Source organism: Mustela nivalis, assembly GCF_964662115.1.
Source record: "Mustela nivalis genome assembly, chromosome: 1".
In the NCBI taxonomy this organism is placed as follows: Eukaryota; Metazoa; Chordata; class Mammalia; order Carnivora; family Mustelidae; genus Mustela; species Mustela nivalis.
The window spans coordinates 129,998,323-130,018,244 of NC_139020.1; the positions used below are offsets into that span (position 1 = coordinate 129,998,323).

General features: G+C 40.9%; 2 protein-coding genes across 13 annotated transcripts in view; one reads left to right on the forward strand and one right to left on the reverse strand.

Moving 5' to 3' along the window:
* METTL6 (methyltransferase 6, tRNA N3-cytidine) lies at positions 1-15,497 on the reverse strand. 12 transcript variants are annotated; one of them, XM_082684782.1, is made up of 6 exons: positions 15,441-15,497; positions 13,436-13,846; positions 12,438-12,572; positions 6,060-6,230; positions 2,261-2,402; positions 1-364 (listed from the first exon to the last, which is right to left on the reverse strand). In XM_082684782.1, the coding sequence occupies exons 2-6, from the start codon at positions 13,658-13,660 to the stop codon at positions 183-185; spliced, it is 855 nt and encodes a 284-aa protein (XP_082540908.1). In that variant the 5' UTR covers positions 13,661-13,846; positions 15,441-15,497; the 3' UTR covers positions 1-182. The 12 variants fall into 12 exon arrangements, with proteins under 12 accessions (XP_082540908.1, XP_082540918.1, XP_082540911.1 ...); XM_082684792.1 differs by lacking the exon at positions 15,441-15,497 and adding an exon at positions 14,719-14,799; XM_082684785.1 differs by lacking the exon at positions 15,441-15,497 and adding an exon at positions 14,306-14,768.
* Positions 14,751-19,922, forward strand: part of EAF1 (ELL associated factor 1) — a gene marked incomplete at its 5' end in the record, with an annotated part of 14,980 nt that continues 9,808 nt past the window's right edge. The window contains 3 exons of the mRNA XM_082684744.1: positions 14,751-15,120; positions 17,219-17,313; positions 19,156-19,292. Of these exons, the coding sequence (XP_082540870.1) occupies positions 14,751-15,120; positions 17,219-17,313; positions 19,156-19,292 (602 nt within the window). The remainder of the gene's footprint in view (positions 15,121-17,218; positions 17,314-19,155; positions 19,293-19,922) is intronic.

A 19,922-nucleotide genomic window follows, 5' to 3' on the forward strand; every position in this document is an offset into this window, starting at 1 on the left:
TTTACTTTTCAGGCCTGGCAATTTTATTTGCATTTCTATAAAACACACACAAGACACTTGCTACTTTTTAATATAAAAATTACACATCCTCATTTTTAGAAAAATATAAAAATATCCAAAATAAAGTGTGACTTTAAGCTTTCCTCTATGAGGGGAGGCATAAACGTCAACCTCGTGACAAGTCAGGACTTGGGATCCAGCCCCAGGCTCACAGGAGATGGGTTCTTAGGACACTTTCGGAATTTGCTCTGAAGGAAAACTCTTGGCACACACAGGCCTTCTTTTTTGTTCACTGTTTCACGGAACACATACTCATTCACCACTTCTTCATAACCTGTGTCCATAAAGAGCCGAGCCAGGAATTCTGTAAGGCAAGCAGATCAACAATGCTCACAGTCTCGATACTACTACCTTTGCTCTGCAGTAGTAAAGAGGAGGGCAGGGGTGCTGGAAGGAATTTTTTTTTTTTTAAAGATTCTATTTATTTATTTGACAGATAGAGATCACATGTAGGCAGAGAGGCAGGCGGCGGAGGGAGGGGGAAGCAGGCTCCCTGCTAAGCAGAGCCCGACATGGGACCAGATTCCAGGACCCCAGGACCATGACCTGAGCCAAAGGCAGAGGCTTTAACCCACTAAGCCACCCAGGTGCTCTGGATTTTGTTTTTTTTTGTTTTGTTTTTTAATTTTTTCATTTTTTTAATGTAAAAAAAGCTCCCATGCTAAAATTTATAGGAGTTGTTTTGGAAAGTGATATACTGCTACTTGTCTTCTTGCACCAAAATAGAAACCCCAACTAGATAAGTTAATCAGAAAAGTTTAAGGACAACCTGCAGTATGGCCACCTTACCCTCTTATCATAAGACCCCAAATACAGAAGTTCAAGTAAAAAAAACACAATTCCAAACTGGCTATATTTATACATAGTCTTCCATGTATTTAGTGTGTTTACATCAAACACCTCATCTATCTGAACATGAAGGAGGAACATCTTTGACCAGAGTGGGGAAACCCGACACTTTTGTGACTTTATTTAACCTCAATAATTTAACCCCAATAATCCATCACTACATGTTAAATGAAACAAACAGAATGGCTATGTGATTAAAATACTCCTAGTAAGAGCATTACTACTCTGCAGAATGTGCTCTGCAGACATCACTGCATCTTCTCAATTACTTGCAACTGGTTGACTCAGATTTCATGAATCAGAAACATTAAAACAAATTTTTAATTTTCACCTGACATTTTTATGACTGTGGAGTTGTTTTAATGGTAATCACTCATTTCTTATTTCATTCTAAACCCAGAAGAATATTTCATTTCAAGACATATAAATGTTTATAAAAATAGAGTTTAAGAAGATATGTATTTTATGGTCCAAATCACTAAGCAGGCTTAAAATACCAAGTATAAAGACTGAAATGGTGATCAGTGTTTTGATGTTTTTATCAAAATGACTTCTGAAAGACCCCTTTATAGCAAATTTGTGTACTTAACACCTTTATAGACAAAGACAAAGATTTCTTGCCTTTGTGACCTGGGAAGATACTTTCCAGACATTGTACAATCCTACTTCTGTGTGTGTTTCCAAGTTTATTTTTTTTTTAGGTTTTTTTTTTTTTTTTTTTTTTAAATTTGACACACAGAGAGAGAAAGATAGAGAGGGAGCATAAGCGGGGGGACTGGAAGAGGGCAAAACAGGCTTCCCACTGAGCAGGGAGTCCGAAGTGGGCCTCGATCCCAGAACCCTGAGATCATGATCTGAGGCGAAGGCAGATACTTAACGACTGAGCCACCCAGGTGCCCTACTTTTTTTTTTTTTTTTTTTTTAAGTAATCTCTACACCCAACATGGGGCTTGAACTCATAACCCTGAGATCAAGAGTAGCATGCTCTTCCAAATAAGCCAGCCAGGGGCCCCGTCCTACTTGTTTTGTGACTGAACTATGTGAAAATCCTGCTTTGCCCTCCGCCTTTTCCAGCACAGTTCCTGATAGGGCGTACACGTGGCATGTCAGAGCTAGTCCATTAACCCAGGCTCGCTAACAGGACACCATCACCAGAGGAGGCTCGTGAGCACACCATGGTGAGAGCGGTGTCCCTGTCGTCCCAGGTGCTGGGTGAGTGGTGCATGCTGGAGATGGATCCAGCCAGGACCCTGTGCATGTGTGCTCTGCGTTGCTGCGCCCACCCCAACAAGGACCACAGTGATAATGCATGCAAGTAAATAGAAATAAAAGCAAATTTCATTAACCTTACCATCAGTAAAAAAATATGATCTGGTTCCATCTTGTCTAGCGTAGAAGTTTTCTCCAAGTTTGCTGCCAGCTCTAAACCTAAGCATGGCATGATCATACAGCCCATAGTCCCGAAACAAGACGCTTTTGCCTGGTTTTAATACCTATGAAACAAAAGCAGGTGGCACTTAACATATTGATGGCTCAATAAAACTTAAAATAAAATCTGACTGTTTAGGGATCAAAATAACCTACAAGGGAACCAGACTGAACTATCCATAGTATGAAGGAAAAAGGGCCTCCTAAAGGTATAGCAACACCCACAGGGCCTCATACATGGCAGAGATACTTCTCAGCACTTATAAGGTCTAGTGTCACAGAATTAAAATGTTAATGACATTAAATGAAAATAGACTTATCTTCTTTAAAGCATGTTCTCCCAACATTTTATTAACCACCTCCTAGTATATGACCTTGCAGGCAAACTGTCTCTTTAAAAAAATATGTCATTTCGTCTTTTTACTGCTTCTTGCTGGCTTTCCTCATTCTGAGTCTCAGCTGGGGTCCACTGTACTAAAATTATGCAGAGCGTGCCCACCATACTAATAACAGCTGACAGCACTCTGCAGTTTCTCTGACAGGAGGGAGGAAGGACTATTAGCCTCATGTGAAACGAGGAAATTGACACCAGGTAAGTGATTTGTCCATGATTCATAGAGGCCACTAAGTGGGGGGGTCAAGATTCACATTTGGGTCAAAAGGCAGCACACTGTAGGATCAGAAACATCTTTTAGCCCTGGACCTGGTCAGGGGTAGGGGGACGTATTATTTCCAATTGATCCAAACTACTGACAAGAAAGAGAGGCTACGGGGGGAGGGGTAACTGAGTATTCTTCCCTTGCACTGTGCTTCTTGGTAGAACACCCTCAGGCCAGTGCAGTAGTGCAGGGAAGGGGATCAGCGGCAGGCCCAGCTGGGAGTCCCTCACTAAGGCCTTTCAGAGATAGGTGTCTCAAAAACCGGGAGGTGGCTTCAGCAGGATGTAGGTACAACCACCTCTATCTTACAAAGCAAACACCATATGCTTTTCAGAATGAAAAGCGGTACACATTGTGACATTTGCTTTTTATGTGAGAATTCCTTCAAGCGACATTAACACTACCAAGGAAGAGAGGACGTTACAGAATCTTATTCTGATTCATTACATCAGTAAGATGATTTTTAAAACATGACATATACTATTACAACAGATTTTTGATGCAGTTTGATGTACTTCCTCTTCTGAATAGAGTAGGAAAGACTGTCCCTAATACTTCCAAGTGTGCTGCAGATTTTCTCATTTAGTAAATTCTATCAATGCAAGCATGTGTTTTAAATATTGTCCATAAAGAGCCTCCTGGATAAATACATCCTACCTTAGCTTAGTCCGAGATGCTAAATTTTAAAAAATATGAATAGTTGCCAAGAAAATTCTGAAAAATTTAATTTATATGAAAAAGAGTTATTCTTAATTATAGAATGAAGAAAGGGCTACAGGGAGAGCAGAAAGAGCACTCACTCAGGAATTTGGAAATCTGGATTCATATCCCACTTCTTCCATAACTAGCTGAATGACCCTGAGCAAATAATTTCATCCCTGAATTTTCCTGTGTGTAAAATAGTTAAGTTTGATACTAATGCCTCCTTTAATCCTGGCGCTGTATAGCTAACCAGGAATTTCTTACTGTTATGTTCCCTCACTCTCCAAACACCCCCCAAAAGTAGGGTAGGGCAGGTCTGTTACACCTGCTTTACAGCAAGTAAGGCTCAGAGTCAAAGTGACTTGCCTGAGGTTTGAAGGCAAGTTGGTGGCATTGGCAAATACCCAGGTCTTCTGGTGACAGAATTTTGTCTATTTTTACTTCATTATTCTATTCCAAAAATGATGGAATTCAACTTTAAGGTTATCTTTCAGTTTAAACTTATGTAGTTTAAAAAATTCTCTGGTGTTAATACTCTACAGTAATCACATCTACCTTAAAACAGATTATTACTGTGGTTGCTCATGCAAGGCTTCAGAGCTGCCCCAAGGGTGTCTGTCTTATTATTGTCAGAGGCTGAGAGATCGCTTCTCCTTCTGGTAATTTCCTGATGAAGCACATAATTTCAAATCAACGAGCCAGGCACTATGTATGAGGCAGGGAGCACGCAATCCACTAGTGCTGTGAACTCATTCCAGATCAGCAGATAAAAGATTTCTATTAGGGGTAAAAATAGGAAGGATTGCTGAAATGGAATTTGCTACTAAAGAAAGGTTAGAATGGGGGCCAGGGGACAAGTGTGGATTGAGACAGATCATCTCAATTAAAAATATATATATTAACACTTCATTACTATTAAACTATAGATAGTATTACTATGTTTTCATTTAAAACAAGAATAGGCATACCCTCAACAACACTTGGCTTTGTCAGACTTAATTCTGGCAAATCTAACAGAGTCTCACTGGAGGTTTATTCTACATTTCCTGGGTTACTGAGGTTATCTTTTCGTAGGTGTGTTCTCTTCAATAAAACAACTATTCATGTCTGCCACTCTTCTATTAATTTGCTTCCCTTTCTTACACAGGAATTCCTCACATATTCTGGATGCTAACCTTTCGTCAGTTCTACAGACTTCAAATTACTTTTCCCAAGTTGTTTTTAAATTCCTTTGTATAATATTGTCTTTTGAAGAACAGAAACTCCTACTTTTATTATAATCATGTTTATGCTTACAATGCTTCGGGTCTTGAGAAAATTTTCCCCACTCAGAAGTCATAAAGATACTTTCCTATATTTTCTTCTGAAAGGCTTAAACTTTTATCTTTCCCATTTAAGTCTTTAATTCACCTGAGAATGACTTTTGTGGAGGATATGAGCAGGGTAATCTCATTCTCTCCTGCATGGACACACAGTGGTCCCGGTAGCCACTCACTCAACAGTCCTTTTCCCAGTGATCTTCATTGTCACCTCCATCATACAGCCAATTTCTATTTACTCATGGATTGATTTTTAAGCTATCACATTCAATTTGTCTGTCCCTCTGCCAACACTATTCTGTCTTAATCACTGCAACAGTAAGTCCTTATATCTGGTATATCTGGTAGGGTATCAATCTCTCCCATCTCATTCTTTGTCAGGAGTGTTCTGACCCTTTGTTCTTTCAAGTAAACTTAGAATCCTTGGCGGGGGTGGGGCGGGGCAGAACACCCTACCAAAAAACTCCAAAACAGCCAAACAAAAAAATTAATAAAATGTATAATACTAAATGGAAAAGTAAAATTGCACAATACATGTTACTCTTTTTTAGGTATATAGCTCAGTACGTTTTATAAGTACATTACATTCATCTTACACTTTTGTAGTCTTTCAATATTTTCTAGTCAGACAATTATATTATCTACAAATAATGAGTTTTGTCTCTCATCCTTGTTTTTTTCTCCATCTTTTTTTTCTTGTCTTTTTGAGCTGATTAGGACCTCCCTGTAATCCTGAAAGGAAGTACTGACAGTAGGCCCTCTCATCCCCATAAAGTTCTAGATACTCCTTATTCTGTCCCTATCTCATACTTCTCCCAGTCCCTGAAACCCTTTATCAGTGAAATCACTGGTAGCCACCTCTTCAGAATTCAGATTCTTATGCTAACAGACTGTCCCCTGAGGATACTATTTTTCCTGCCATATACTGACTACATGGCCTACCCCTAGTGAGAATGAGGAGACTCTGTAAATCTAGGCATGAGCCTCAGAAGGGAGGTAAGCAAAATCAGGATGTCCAACCTCTAGGCTCCAAATCACTAACCTGGTAAATATTTTTTAAGACAAGGTGCATCTTATCAGGGTGAACAGCAGAGAGTACAAATATCAATAAGACAACATCCACAGACTCTGGGGGCACATGTTCCAGAAGGTCATCTTTGGTTAGATCACACTGGAATACCTTGCATCTTTCTGCGTTGTATAAAGGATTTTGCTAGAGAAGAGGGGAAAAATAAAAGAATTTTAACGCAACATCCATGTTGACACACACATAGAAAAATACAGCATCAAAAGGAGATTCAATGGAAAAAAATTAAAAAGAGATCCTATTTCCACTGGTGCACAAAAATCAAGTATCACTTTGTTACTGGGTAAAACTGAGTAACGTAGCATTTGTACACTAAAGCATGTAGTAGACAATATCGCTATGGGGGCAAGATTTCATTTTAACAAATCACCTTTAACTGAGGAGGGGACACAAACTATTACATATTCAAAGCTGATCATTTTAGAAGTACATATTTCTAAAGGGATGGTAAGGGCAAACTGACCTATTGCTTCTTTAATCCTCCTTTGAATCACCTCCTACAAATCTAAATCCTTTCACAAGCACTTCCAAATCTACTCACGAAGATGCTCCCACAGTTCTTTGGGCATATTTTCCCTTGAGGCAGCAAGCTAAGTATACCTAACTTTTCTTTTCTTTTCCTTTGCCACAACTGTGTTCTTGTACATGGTGGATGGTGGGTTTAAGAGCATTACAATAAAAGATAATACATAAGAGTATCATCAAGAAAGAGTATCATAAAAAAAAGAGTATCATAAATTGTAGGGTGTAACAAGAGCATTATAAAAAAATATTAGTCTTTTCTGTAGTATAAATAAGGACTTGAATAAACACAAAGGTAATGGATGGGTAGATTCAATACTGAAATGATGTCAATTCCACTTCTAAATCCAATATGATCTCAACAGAATCCCAGCAGATTTCTAGAAACTTGACAAGGCAAATTTAATTCATCTGGAAGCAAAAAAACTTTTAAACTGATTTGAGGAGGAGGTACACTCCTGACATCAAAAACTTATTACAAAATGTAGTACTAAAACAGTGAGGTTTGAGAATGGGGACAAATAAATCACTGAGACAGAACAGAGTTCCCAACACAGAGCCCCTCTATATAGAGGAATTTAGTATTGTGTATGACAAAAGACAGGTGACAAAGATGACAAGTATATAAAAAAACATAGATAATAAAGGTGGCAATTATCAGGAAAGGAAATGAATTTCTTATTCAATTTATTGTGTTTGAACAACTAGTTCCACACTTGTGTTAAAGGATGATTGGTTACCGTTCTGGTTTCAGTTCAAAGATATACAGCGGTATAAAAATGTAGCTCCCATCCTTATAGTAAGAAAAAAGATGGACAGACAGCAAAGTAATGACATTTTGGTGAACCCAACAAAGAACAGAGGCCAAAGAACCACTAGCCATCCCAAAATATGTAGACAGAGAAGTGCCTTCTGGGTGAGACAGAACCCAGGCATTTATTTGCTTCCCTGAGGCAGAAGCCTCCCCACTGGAAAGATAAAACTAGAAATTTGGTAAATAGCTGGAGAATGAGTGTGGCTGTTATAGTGTGAAGTCCCTGGGGGCTGAAGTAACAGAGGTGTTCCCCTCCTCTTATAGGTGCTTCCTCTGGGGACATCATGGGGCTCGAAAAGAGGATGGCCTTTCTAATCTCCTTTAAGGAAGAAGACTTAAAATGCAGGGGAAAGGTCATCTGAGGCCTACAGCCTTAAGGTACTGATAGAATGCCACTGGGGGAAGGAAAATACTCTGCTCAGACCCAGTTTCAATCTTTTTTTCTAAGTTGGTGTTTTTTGTTGGTTGTTTTTTTAAGTAATCTCTACACCCAATATTGGGCTCCAGCTCACAACCCCAGGATCAGGAGTTGTATGCTCTTCCAACTAAGCCAGCCATGTGCCCCAAACCTAGTCTTAATCTGAAGGGAGAATGACCTCAACACCAGAAAGGAGGATATAAGTATATACCTCCTGATGGAGGGAAGGGAGAGAAAAGCTCTAGCTGTGGAGCAGCAGACATACTTGTGAAGATCACATGCTGGGACACAGGCCCACTATGCAGTTCAGAAACTGAGAATCAGATAATAATCCCCTCTTCCACACCTTACCAACAAGTGCCCAGTGCTAATAACAACAGTGGACTGCAGCTAGGAAAGCTGTGAGAGACTGGCTCTTTACGAGGAACAGTATAATGAGAAGACCCAAAGCCAAAAGGAGAGACATGAACCAAGTCACCAGAGGAGTCTGAAGTCTCTGGTGTCCATAACAACAATAAACCTCACAGGTAACTATAGCAACAGTAGATTTCAAACACAGCTCAACTCCTGTCCAGATTATTACAAATCCTTATTACCTCAGTATCCCACTCCCCTCTCTAACATATCTGTCTTTCAGCAAAAGACTACAAGGCATACCAAAAGGCAGGAAAAAACTGGAGAGATAAAGCAATCAGCAGAATCAGACTCAACTATGACATTGATACAGGAACTAAAGTTTGAGGATTTAAAATAACTGTGATTAGGGGCACCTGGGTGGCTCAGTGGGTTAAGCCTCTGCCTTCGGCTCGGGTCATGATCCCAGGGTCCTGGGATCGAGCCCCGCGTTGGGCTCTCTGCTCTGCAGGTAGCCTGCTCCCTCCTCTCTCTCTGCCTGCCTCTCTGCCTACTTGTGATCTGTCAGATAAATAAAGAAAAAATCTTTAAAAAAAAAATAAATAAAAAATAAAATAACTGTGATTAATATTAAAAGCTCTAATGAAAAAGATAAAATTCAAGATCAGATAGGTAATTTCAGCAGAGAAATAGAAACTACAAAAAGAATCTTAGAGATACTAAAATTAGGAAACATAGTAACAAAAATGAAGAATGCTGCCTAAAGGTTCATCAAAGCTTACTGCTTAAGAAGGAAACCGTGCACTTGATGATAGGATGAAAGAAATTATACAAACTGAAAATACAAAGAGAAAAAAAAAATTAAAAAATAAAACATCAAAACACCATCTGAGAGCTGTGGGACAACAGCAAATAGTTTAACATATATGTAATGAATCTCAGAAGAAAAGAGAACAGAGCTGAAGAAATAGTGGCCAGAATTTTTTTCCTAATCTGGAAAATTAATCTATTAAAAAACATAACCAAAACTTAAAAAAATATATATATATATACATATACACACACACACACATAGTTACAAAACTCCTACACAAGACATAAAAGCTTAGAACCTTGAAAGGAAAAGATTAATAAATTTGCACATAATTTAAATTCTATCAAAAGACAATACCCAAGGGCGCCTGGGTGGCTCAGCCGGTTAAGCCTCTGCCTTCAGCTCAGGTCATGATCTCAGGGTCCTGGGATCGAGGACCGCATCAGGCTTTCTGCTCAGCAGGGAGCCTGCTTCTGCCTCTCTGCCTACTTGTGATTTCTCTGTGTCAAATAATAAAATCTTAAAAAGAAGAAAAAAGACAATACCATAAATGCTAACTACAAATGTTTGCAAAAAAATCCAACAATATTCAGAATACACCATAAAGATAAGAAAATGACAGAAAAAAAAGAGCACAGGTTATGAAGAGACAATTCATTGTATAATGCAAACCCCATCTGCGGTTCTTTTGTATTTTGTTTACTATTTAATCTCAGCGTTTTGTTTACTACTTAATCCCCTTAAACTGGGACATATGAGGCTCTCGATAAATATATGTGGAATAAAAGAACTCACAATCACAAGAAAAATTAATGCCTAGTTACATATATAAGGAATAAATATTAAAATATGAAATATTACTTTTTGCCCATGAGATTGGGAGATATAAAAAAACTGATATCAAATGGTGAGAGCAAGGGTACCTGAACTGCTCAGTAGGTTAAGCATCTGCCTATAGCTTAGGTTATGATCTCAGGGGAGACGGAGTCCTACTTCCTCCCCCACTCCCTGCTCAGTGGGGAACCTGCTTCTTCTCTGCCTCCATGCCCCCCATCACTCTGAGCCCCCCACGACTCCTGCGTGCATGCTCTCTTTTGCTGTCAAATAAAATCTTTAAAAAAGAAATGGTGAGGATGTAGCTAGAATGGTAGCTATACGTTAAAATTTATATATTAAATTTTAAAAAACGTATATGAAACATTAAAATTTAAATGTGTATGCTTTCTCTCCAAGGAATTCTTCCATAGAGAAAAGTATACACACGTGTTTTGGAGAGCAATGCATAATGCTGATTATATTAACTCTATTTGTAAGAGTAAAAAATTAGAAGTGATTTAAACAAATACCAACAGGTAACTGTTATAGTATATCCATCCTATGGAATACTACAACACATAAAATATGGTAGACCTACATGTACTAAGATATGATGTGGAGTGAAGAAAGCAAGTTACAGTACAATGTGATACTATTATTAATAAAACTTCTAGGGGAGCCTGGGTGGCTCAGTGGGTTCATTGTCCAACTCTCTGATTTTGGCTCAGGTCATGATCTTGGGGTTTTGGGGATCAGTACCATACTTGGCTCCATGCTCAATTGGAGTTAGTATGTTCCTCTCCTTCTGCATCTGCCTCTGCCCACAAACCCCCCTGAAACTTACTTTCTCTTTAAAGTAAGTACATAAACAAAATCTTAAAAAACAACAACAGGGGTGCCTGGGTGGCTCTGTTGGTTAAGCAACTGCCTTCAGCTCAGGTTATGATCCTGGAGTCCCTGGCTTGAGTCCCACATCAGGTTCCCAGCTCCATAGGGAGTCTGCTTCTCCCTCTGACTTTCTCCTCACTCATGCTCTCTCTCACTGTCTCTCTCTCAAATAAATAAAATATTTTAATTAAAAAAATAAAACAACAAAACTTCTAATGGATGCTAAAACTATGAAAGGTTGATGGAAAATTAAGTATTTGAAAAAGTATCCCCCACATATTTGTTAATGGCAAAAGGTAAATATTTGTACCCCTTAGGAAGCTACCTTTTAGGTAGGAATTAGGTAGTTACTACCTTAACCCAATGATCAACACTAAAGCATCACTTATAGTGAGGTTATCAGACATTAACTACAAGATGTAGTATCAAGGATACAACATCACCTATATAGTATTTTTGCCAAAAATATTTTACCTGATTTAAATCTAACTTTTAGTTTACAGGAAAAACAGTTGATAAAGAAATAAGTTGAACAATGATATGAATAAACAATCAGACCAATTTGGAATGTGGGACCGCATTACAGAAAATGGCTTGCTCTCCAAAAACTCAATGCCAGTGGGGAAAAGGTCAAGGGCAGGAACGTTTTAGACTAAGGAGATTTAAGATACATGAAGAAGTACAAGATGTAGTCCTTGACTAAATGCAGCTATAAGACATGTATGGCATGGAACATTGGGTGTGGTGCATAAACAATGAATCTTGGAACACTGGAAAAATAAAATAATTAAAAAAAAAAAAGACACCTAGGACTATTTGAGTAAATCTGAATCTGTACTGGGTATTAATGACATTTGAAGGTTATAATTACTTTTGGTAGATATAATAAGTGTATTGCAGTTATACAGAAAAAGCCCTTATTTTTTTGAGTATGTATGCAGACATATTTAGGAGGGAAGTGTCCTGACATCTCTACTTTACTTTAAAATAGTTCAGCAGAGGCATCTGGGTAGCTCAGTCAGGTGTTCAACTCTTGATATGAGCTCAGATCATGACCTAGTATCACTGAGATCAAGCCCCTTGTGGCGCTCTGCACTCACTCAGCACAGGGTCTGTTTAAAAAGTTCTCTCTCTGGGGCACCTGGGTGGCTCAGTGGGTTAAGCCTCTGCCTTCAGCTCAGGTTGTGATACCAGCATCCTGCGATCGAGCCCCATATTGGGGTCCCAGCTTGGCGGGAAACCTGCTTCTCTCTCTCCCACTCCCCCTGCTTGTATTCCCTCTCTCACTGTCTCTCTCAAATAAATAAATAAAATCTTTTAAAACATAAATAAATAAAAAGCTCTCTCTCTTCCTCTGTCCCTCCCTACACTTGCGTGGGCATGTTGTCCCTCTCTGCATCTCTAAATTACTAAATAAGTAAAATCTTTAAAATAGTTCAGCAAAGAAGTAAGTGTATAAAGCAAATGTGGCAAAATGTTGGCAATCAGTAAATCTGGGTGTCATTTTGGTAACTCTACCTTTCTGAAAAAAGCTATGTTTTTGCAGGTACTATATATGTATGTGATCAGAAAAAACCAAATTCATGGTGATCACAGCTGGTTAGCTTCAAAGAGAGGACAGGAATTAGGCATATGAGTAGAAAGGTGGGAGGTCAGAAAAATCTAAGAAATTAGCAACACAACAGAACACATGCATGGAGCACCAACCTTGACGTATTCAACCGCTCTTGGAGAAAAATCACAGGCATAGGCAAAGATATTCAGATCTTCTTCTAAAAGTGGGAATAAGCAGTTCCCAACACCACAGCCAGCTTCAAGTATAGTCAATTTTTGATCTTCAAACTAAGGAAAGAGGACCCAAAGTCATAACATGCTACATTTGCATCACAGAGAAACAAACTGTACTCTAAGTATAATGCCTCAGAAGGTGAGAGACAAGGTGTCCGCCCCCACCATGCCCCCCATCAACAATAAACAAATGAACTGATAACCTAAGTTAATACTGACACCTCACTTGTCATCCAACATTGGGTAGTTTGGTATGGTGAGAAAACAGCATAAAGGCTAAGAAAACGGGTTCTGGGACTAAACTGCTTGCTCTGAAATCTCCTCCCCCAACCTGTGTTCTATCACTGGCCAAATCACTTAAACAGCTTTGTGCTTCACTTTCACTGGCAAGTGGAAATAATCATGATGCCTACCTCAACAGTGTTTTTACAAGGCTTAAATTAGAGAACACATTTAAAGTTCTAAAAAAGGGCCATGGTAAAGTGTTGATCATCTTTATTCTGAAGCTATTTGTCACGGAAGTCACCCCGTATGAAATTAACATTTACAACTTTCAGACTGACTTTAAGAAGTAGAACATATCTACTAAAGCTCTCTTTCCTATGAATTATATAACCCTGAAACCACTAAAACTACTTGAAACCAAACCGTGTATTTCTAAGGAACAAAGCATTTTGACAAGCTTTGTAAATTTTCTACCTCACATTCCTCTCTGGAACGCAATAAACACTCCTGTTTACATTTAAAAAAAAAATTATTTTTATTAACATATAATGTATTATTTGCCCCAGGGGTACAGGTCTGTGAATCCTCAGGCTTACACCCTTCACAGCACTCACCATAGCACATACCCTCCCCAATGTTCCTCTTCACATTTTAAACGAAAAACAACTCAAATAAGGTGCAAATTAGCTTACCTCTTTACATGATCTGAGCTCCTCAAACTCTCTTGTGGTCCAGTGTCTATCTTTGAAGAAGTTAGTACTATTTCTTTTGTAAAAAAGGTCCCAGTTCTTCTGAGCCTCTTTTTCCAGTTTTTGCTGCTTAAAATCAGACACCAAAGCCTGATCTCTTTTCAGTTTCTCTTCTTCTTCAGAGCTGAGAATCCTTGCCTGCAGCCCTTTCCTTTGTAAAGAAGCCATCTCCTAAATTTATGGTAAAATATTTAACACTGCTGAAGAGTCTCCATCCCAGAATAACCTGAGGAATTCAAGCTGATACTGCAAACACAGGCAGGGTTTTTCATATGTGGTTTCTCAGGTTGGGTTCAAGCCTCAGGCAGCATCGGTTGCTTTGCAAGAAAAAGGAGGTGGTTCCGGTTCTTGGTTCTAGAAGTTTTTGAGACCCTGGGTTAGTGGTTCTAGAACAGTTCTTCCACCAAACAGTTCAATTCACCATTTCCTAGACGCTGACTCTACACTAAACCAGGCCCATTACACAAGAGGTCGGTCACAAAGACATAGAAATACACATACACAGTGCCTACCTTCAGAGAGCTCACCTTCAGTGACCAGCGCTCTCACGCACCCAACTATAGTTCAAACCAGAACAAGTCAACTATTATATCAACTATTAGAAACTTAATCCTCTTTATTACCGAAATACCGTGACACCACGAACTAAACCGATATAGAAGAGACATGCCCAAGAATTGACTGAGAAACCTTGGGGAGAAAACGCATCTATTTCGGGGCCCGTGAAAGGGGCGACTTCCCACCACGAGCGCTCCCTGATCTGGGGATGGGTGGTCAAGTGGGGTCATCGTTTCCCAAGAGTCAGACACTCACTTTGGGGGTGGGGTGGGGAGAGGAGGGGCATTAGGAGCCAAGCCCGGCGATCTGCGTCTCTGATCGCACTCCCAAGAAGCTGTCTCACGAACCAGAGGGGGCGTCTCTTCCCAAGAGGCTGAGGCTCTTGCTTCTCCATTAATGCGCGAAGGAGAAGAGGCCAATGACGCGCAGGGCAGGATCCGTCGGGCTCAGGGCGCTCGGGAGAAACGAGGCGGCCCTGGCCGCCAGGGCCCGCGCAGAGCCGGCCACCCTGGCTCTCAGACCCGTGTTCAACTAGTTCGCCGCGCTCGGGCTCACCGTCATCAGTTCTTACATTCACCTGGACGGGCAGGACCGGACACACTCAGCCCTCAGCCCGGCCCGGGCCTCGGAAGCCGAGTGGGGAAGCCGCGGCGTGGGGACAAACACACCTGGAGGCCAGCTCCCGGCGGGATCCTTTGCCATGGCACCGCCCCCGCCACTTCCGCCACGAAACCAGAGGTCCCTCCCCGACGCCGGAAGTCCCGCGGCCCTGCTTCCGCGCCGACCTCCCCCAACCCGGCGCGGAGAAAAGGCTCTGCTTCCCGCCCCGGGTGGGCGCCGGCTGGGCTCGCGGTGCGCGGCGGATCGCAGTCCCGGGAGCGTCTTTCCCCTGTACGTTGGCGCGGGAAGCTCGGGCCGCGGCCGCGTCAGAAGAGTGCCGGTCCGGGCGCGAGACTCGTGCGGGGCCATGAACGGGACCGTGAACCCGCTGCTGGATCGCGAGGAGCACTGCTTGCGGCTCGGAGAGAGCTTCGAGAAGCGGCCGCGGGCCTCTTTCCACACCATTCGCTGTAAGCCCGCGCTCCCCTCGGTTCCCTTCGGCCGCTGCGCTCGCCTCTAGCCAACCCGACTTTTCCCTCTTCCCTCGGCCCTCCAAAGCCCAGGAAGCCCTGCCTACGTCAGCTCCCTTCTCTCCTACCTGAGATCGTCCGGGACCTTGATCGCCCCCCACCCCCGACCTTTTCCAACTCACTCCCAACCAAACCTTTCGCCACTCCCGACTATTCTTCTGTCTTGTGGTCCCACATACTTCTTCCGAAGGCTATTCGCCCCTTCTTTTTCGTCCACCCACCCAGCCCTTCCTTATACGAAACTTAATCCTCTTTATTACCGAAATACTGTGACACCACGTCAGACTCCAGCTCTCCCTCTAAGCCATCCCCCTTTCTGATGACCCTACAGGGTCCTCCACTTTTAAAGGAGTCTTTCCCGTTTGCTTGTGAGCCTCATCGACTCCCTCCTATTCCACTCTCTTCTTCCGTGTCTTCCTTAGCCTTCTTCCTCCTTCGTCTTTGTTCTGGTCACTTAAGTTTGCGCTTACTCCCCTCCGCAACCAAAGAATTCGCATCCTCTGTGCGTTCCGTCAGGGCTTCCCCTTCCAGCTTTCCGTGCCTCGTTTGACTCTGCTTTTTGTCTTTTGAGGTCACCTCTACTACCCAGACTTTAACTCAACTCCGAGTCCCATGTGGGTGGAGAATAAAATTAGAATTCTTGAGCCTGGAATAAGTTAAAGCTTGAGCTATGTTTGGAAGCAGAGGAGAGGAGGCATAAAGAACGTCCACATAGTTATTATGCTGGACCTTCCTTTTCTACATGATTACAGACTCTGTCTGTTGAGGGAGGGCATGTCTATGTCCAGGGTAAAGTTTGGCTGACTGAGCTTCCCTGTGTGATTCACAAGCTCCTGGCTTCCCGTCTTGGTAGTGCTAATGCTGGCGAAGACTTGTTTTTGTCTAAGGAGCTAATAAATGTGACTCAGTACATTGGAAGAGGGCGTGTTAGATAATGAAGTTCCATCTTTCTGTGGTCACCTGCCGTATCATTACTGACAGCAGATCGGCTCTTTCAGAGGGAGGATATTGGGATTATGATAAGAGCATCATTTCCTGAGCAATGTCCTAGGTCGATGGTTTAGTAGCGTGAGGGGCAGTGTGGAATTTGGGATACTTCACATAAGCACCTGACCTGCAGTCTGAGGCTAGTGTATGTCAAAATGGAGTAAGATGGCTATTCATGTTGTACTTCAGCAGCAGCTGAGAGAGATGGGCAAGATTAACCTTTGGAGGTATAGTTCTCTGTACTTTCACAAGAGCATTTTTGTTAAAGCTAGGAACTTGAGTGTGGCAAATCCTAATTTTATTTCTATGCAAAATGAAATCAGCTTATGTCATTCATGTTTTATATAGGGCTTAACAGTAACAGTCTTCTTAATATGCTGTTACTTTTTTTTTTTTTTTTTTTTTTTTTTAAAGATTTTTATTTATTTATTTGACAGAGAGAGATTACAAGTAGGCAGAGAGGCAGGCAGAGAGAGAGAGGAGGAAGCAGACTCCCTGCTGAGCAGAGAACCCGATGCGGGACTCGATCCCAGGACCCTGAGATCATGACCTGAGCCGAAGGCAGCGGCTTAACCCACTGAGCCACCCAGGCGCCCTATGCTGTTACTTTTGATCCTGTATACAACCCTGATAAAACACCTTATGGATAATCAGGCATTCATTTTCATCTATCTCTTGGGAGAAGGGAGTATCTTTGCTTAATGGGTTTATGAATTTTAGCTTTTTTATTCTTCAAAACAATCCAGTGGGGATGGGAGGAAAAGTATGTGGGAGGTATAGATAAAACAAGATTGTCCCTGACTTGGTAATTATTGAGGCCGGGTGACAGTACACAGGGGCTCATTGTACTATTCTCTCGTTTTTGTATATGTGGGGTTTTCCACAATGAAATAGTTTATTGGTTTTTTTTGTTTTGTTTTGTTTTTAAATTCTAAGTTTGTATTTTCCATTTATCTGGAGTGACAAAAATTTTAACTTTTTAAATAAGAATACCCAGGAGGCTTAGTATAAGTAACTTGTTGGATAAATGCTCTTTTGCTTTTCCCTTTAGATGACTTTAAGCCAGCATCTATAGATACTTCTTGTGAAGGAGAGCTTCAGGTTGGCAAAGGAGATGAAGTCACAATTACATTACCACATATCCCTGTAAGTTTATGCACTGTGGAATCACAGTGAATCCTCATATTCTATGTATTGCCATTTGAATTGCCTACTATGTGAAAACCTTGAGATTTCTAAAGTTCCAATGTAAGGAGAAAAGGGATTTTGGGGGTGGGGTTGGATGGAATTCATGCTTCCTAGGTGCTTGAGTAAAAATGATTCTTTGCCATTTTCCCCAAGTTCCCTTTTCTCCCATTTGCTACAATGTAGATGATGTTCCTTTCTGGATCCCTGACCCCTCTTTTAGAGCTGCATAGCTCCCCCCTCCCCCCAAAGAGCAAAGCCCTAGATGCTATGTTGATTTATAGCGACACCAGTTTAGGAGAATGGCACAGGCAAGCCAAGAGTTAAGGCAGGCAGGAACAGGATTGACATACTTCAAATACCTGGCAAAAGGTGAAGTCCAGGCTGAAGGTTTCAAGCGAGAACCAGAGTAACAGAGCAGTCAGCTCATTTAGGGATGAGGAACCCAGTTAAAAGCTAAGTTGAAATACCTTGCAGAGAGATTTGTTTGAAGCTTTGCCCAAGGCAACACTGTAATCAGAAAGCCTGAAGGATCAAACAAAATACTCTTAATGTACATGTGTCACTGCATGTCACAGTCTGGTGCTGGAACATAATAAGGTCTTGGTAACCAGTGATAGAATGAAAAGGCTCTGGACGAGAAGCTTCACGTGGAGGAGGAACGATTACTTGTCTGCCAGTTCCAACTGCTGTTTTGTTACTTGTTGCCTTTGGCAGGTTACATCATCTCCCCTTGGATCTTCCTTCGCCAAATGTAAAATGAAGAGGTTAGATAAATGGTCTCTAAGGTCCCTTCCATCTCTAAGTTTTTACCCTATGAATAGCGAGTCAAAGAGCCAAGCAGTCTTTTTATTCTATATGAGATTAAATCCTATAGTTGTCAAATATCAATTTTTATTTATGTCAGATATTAATTGAGCACTTACTGTGTGCTGGCCCCTTACTAAGCACCTAGAATACAGTCTTAAGCAACTTAAGTACTTTTCTTGCCCTTGGGGAGCTTATGGTCTAGAATTAAATATAAAAAAACTGCAGAAAATCAGGGAAGGTTTCTCTAAGGAAGTGACTTTTGAGCAGATTTGAAGGTTGAGTAATTGAACGAGAAGGGGCAGGATGTAGGCAGAAGCCTCATTAAAGCCCTGTGAGAAAGAGCTTGAGAATCGGAGAGAGGCCAGCCGCCTTCTGCTCTGGATTCCACAGAACTGAGGGCTGAGTGGTCCAGGTTGAGGCAGAAGGGACAGGTGTCTGGTTTAAAGATTTTATTTTTTGGTCTGAGAGCAACAGGGTAGCAGTTGAGGGGCTTAGGGAGGTGAGTAGCATAATGTACTTACTCTGAGCCAGGCAGAATAATGAGCTGTCCTTAGAGAATGCTCTGTTGGTTACTTGGCCTGAGGGGAAGCCCTGGACTCTGAAATTATAAGGAAATACAGAGATCACTTACTGGTTTTACTTTCATAGTGAAAGTTCTACTCAGTGTAATACTGAGTAATGGCTAATCTATTTTTATCAGTTCACATCTTGCCATTATTTGTAACATACCTTCAGTCCTTAGAAAAATGTATAGTAACTTTGCAAATTATTATTACCTTTCTCGATTATTGAGAAGCAGTTGCACAGTTACAGATTCTTGGTATATTATTATTTCCCCTTTCTTTTTGCCTAGAAAGCCAGAGGAATTAAAATAGAAATCTGTTTATTCTGTTCTATTTGAGTAGCTCTGATAAAAGATTTGATGAGGTGGTCATTTGTAAATATTTAACTGGTGTGTCTGGATTAATCGTCTTACACTTTTGTGGCATTTAGGGATCTACACCACCAATGACTGTGTTCAAGGGGAACAAACGGCCTTATCAGAAAGACTGCGTGCTTATCATTAATCATGACACTGGTGAATATGTGCTGGAGAAACTCAGTAGCAGCATTCAGGTCAAGAAAACAAGGTATGTGAATAACCAGATAGACTGATACAGGGTTTCTGTATCTTTGCATTATCCATCAGTATATTTTAAAAGGAGGTGAGCACTGGGTACTCAGTGTCCTGTTGGTAATCTCAACAGCTCTACCTCTGTCTTCTTGACAAGTAAGTAAAATACCACTACCTCACATGTAATAAAAAGAAATAATTCTTTTAAGACCTGAAACATGGAAGCCACTGGGGAAAAGGATGTACTTTACAATTAAATCCACTTTATTAATCTCATGATTGTTGATATAATACCACCTCATGGGATAAGATTTAAACTCCTAGACTTGTAATTATGAAAGAATCATAGAGTGATATCTGTTCTTTCTGAGATGGAAAACATTGAAGGTACTCAGGTGGCTTAGTCAGTTAAACGGCTGCCTTTGGCTCAGGTCATGATCCCAGTGGGATCAAGCCCCATGTCGGGGCTCTCTGTCTCTCTGTCAAATAAATAAAAACCTTAAGAAAAAAAATTTTTTTTTACAAGATGCATTTGAGGTATTTCTAATACCAAAATAAAGTTTTGCCTATTTTTTTTTTTTGAGTAGCGAGCTCTTTTAAAACTTAATTCAACAGGTATTACATATCTAATGTGAAGCCAACTAGA

Excerpts from the sequence above, each read along its gene's own strand:
- METTL6 (XM_082684781.1), bottom strand. Across the intron at positions 6,231-12,437 it reads GAGCGGTTGAATACGTCAAG|CAAAATCCTTTATACAACGC; the intron begins GTTGGTGCTCCA and ends CCTCTTCTCTAG. Across the intron at positions 2,403-6,059 it reads TCTTAAAAAATATTTACCAG|GTATTAAAACCAGGCAAAAG; the intron begins GTTAGTGATTTG and ends TTTGTTTCATAG.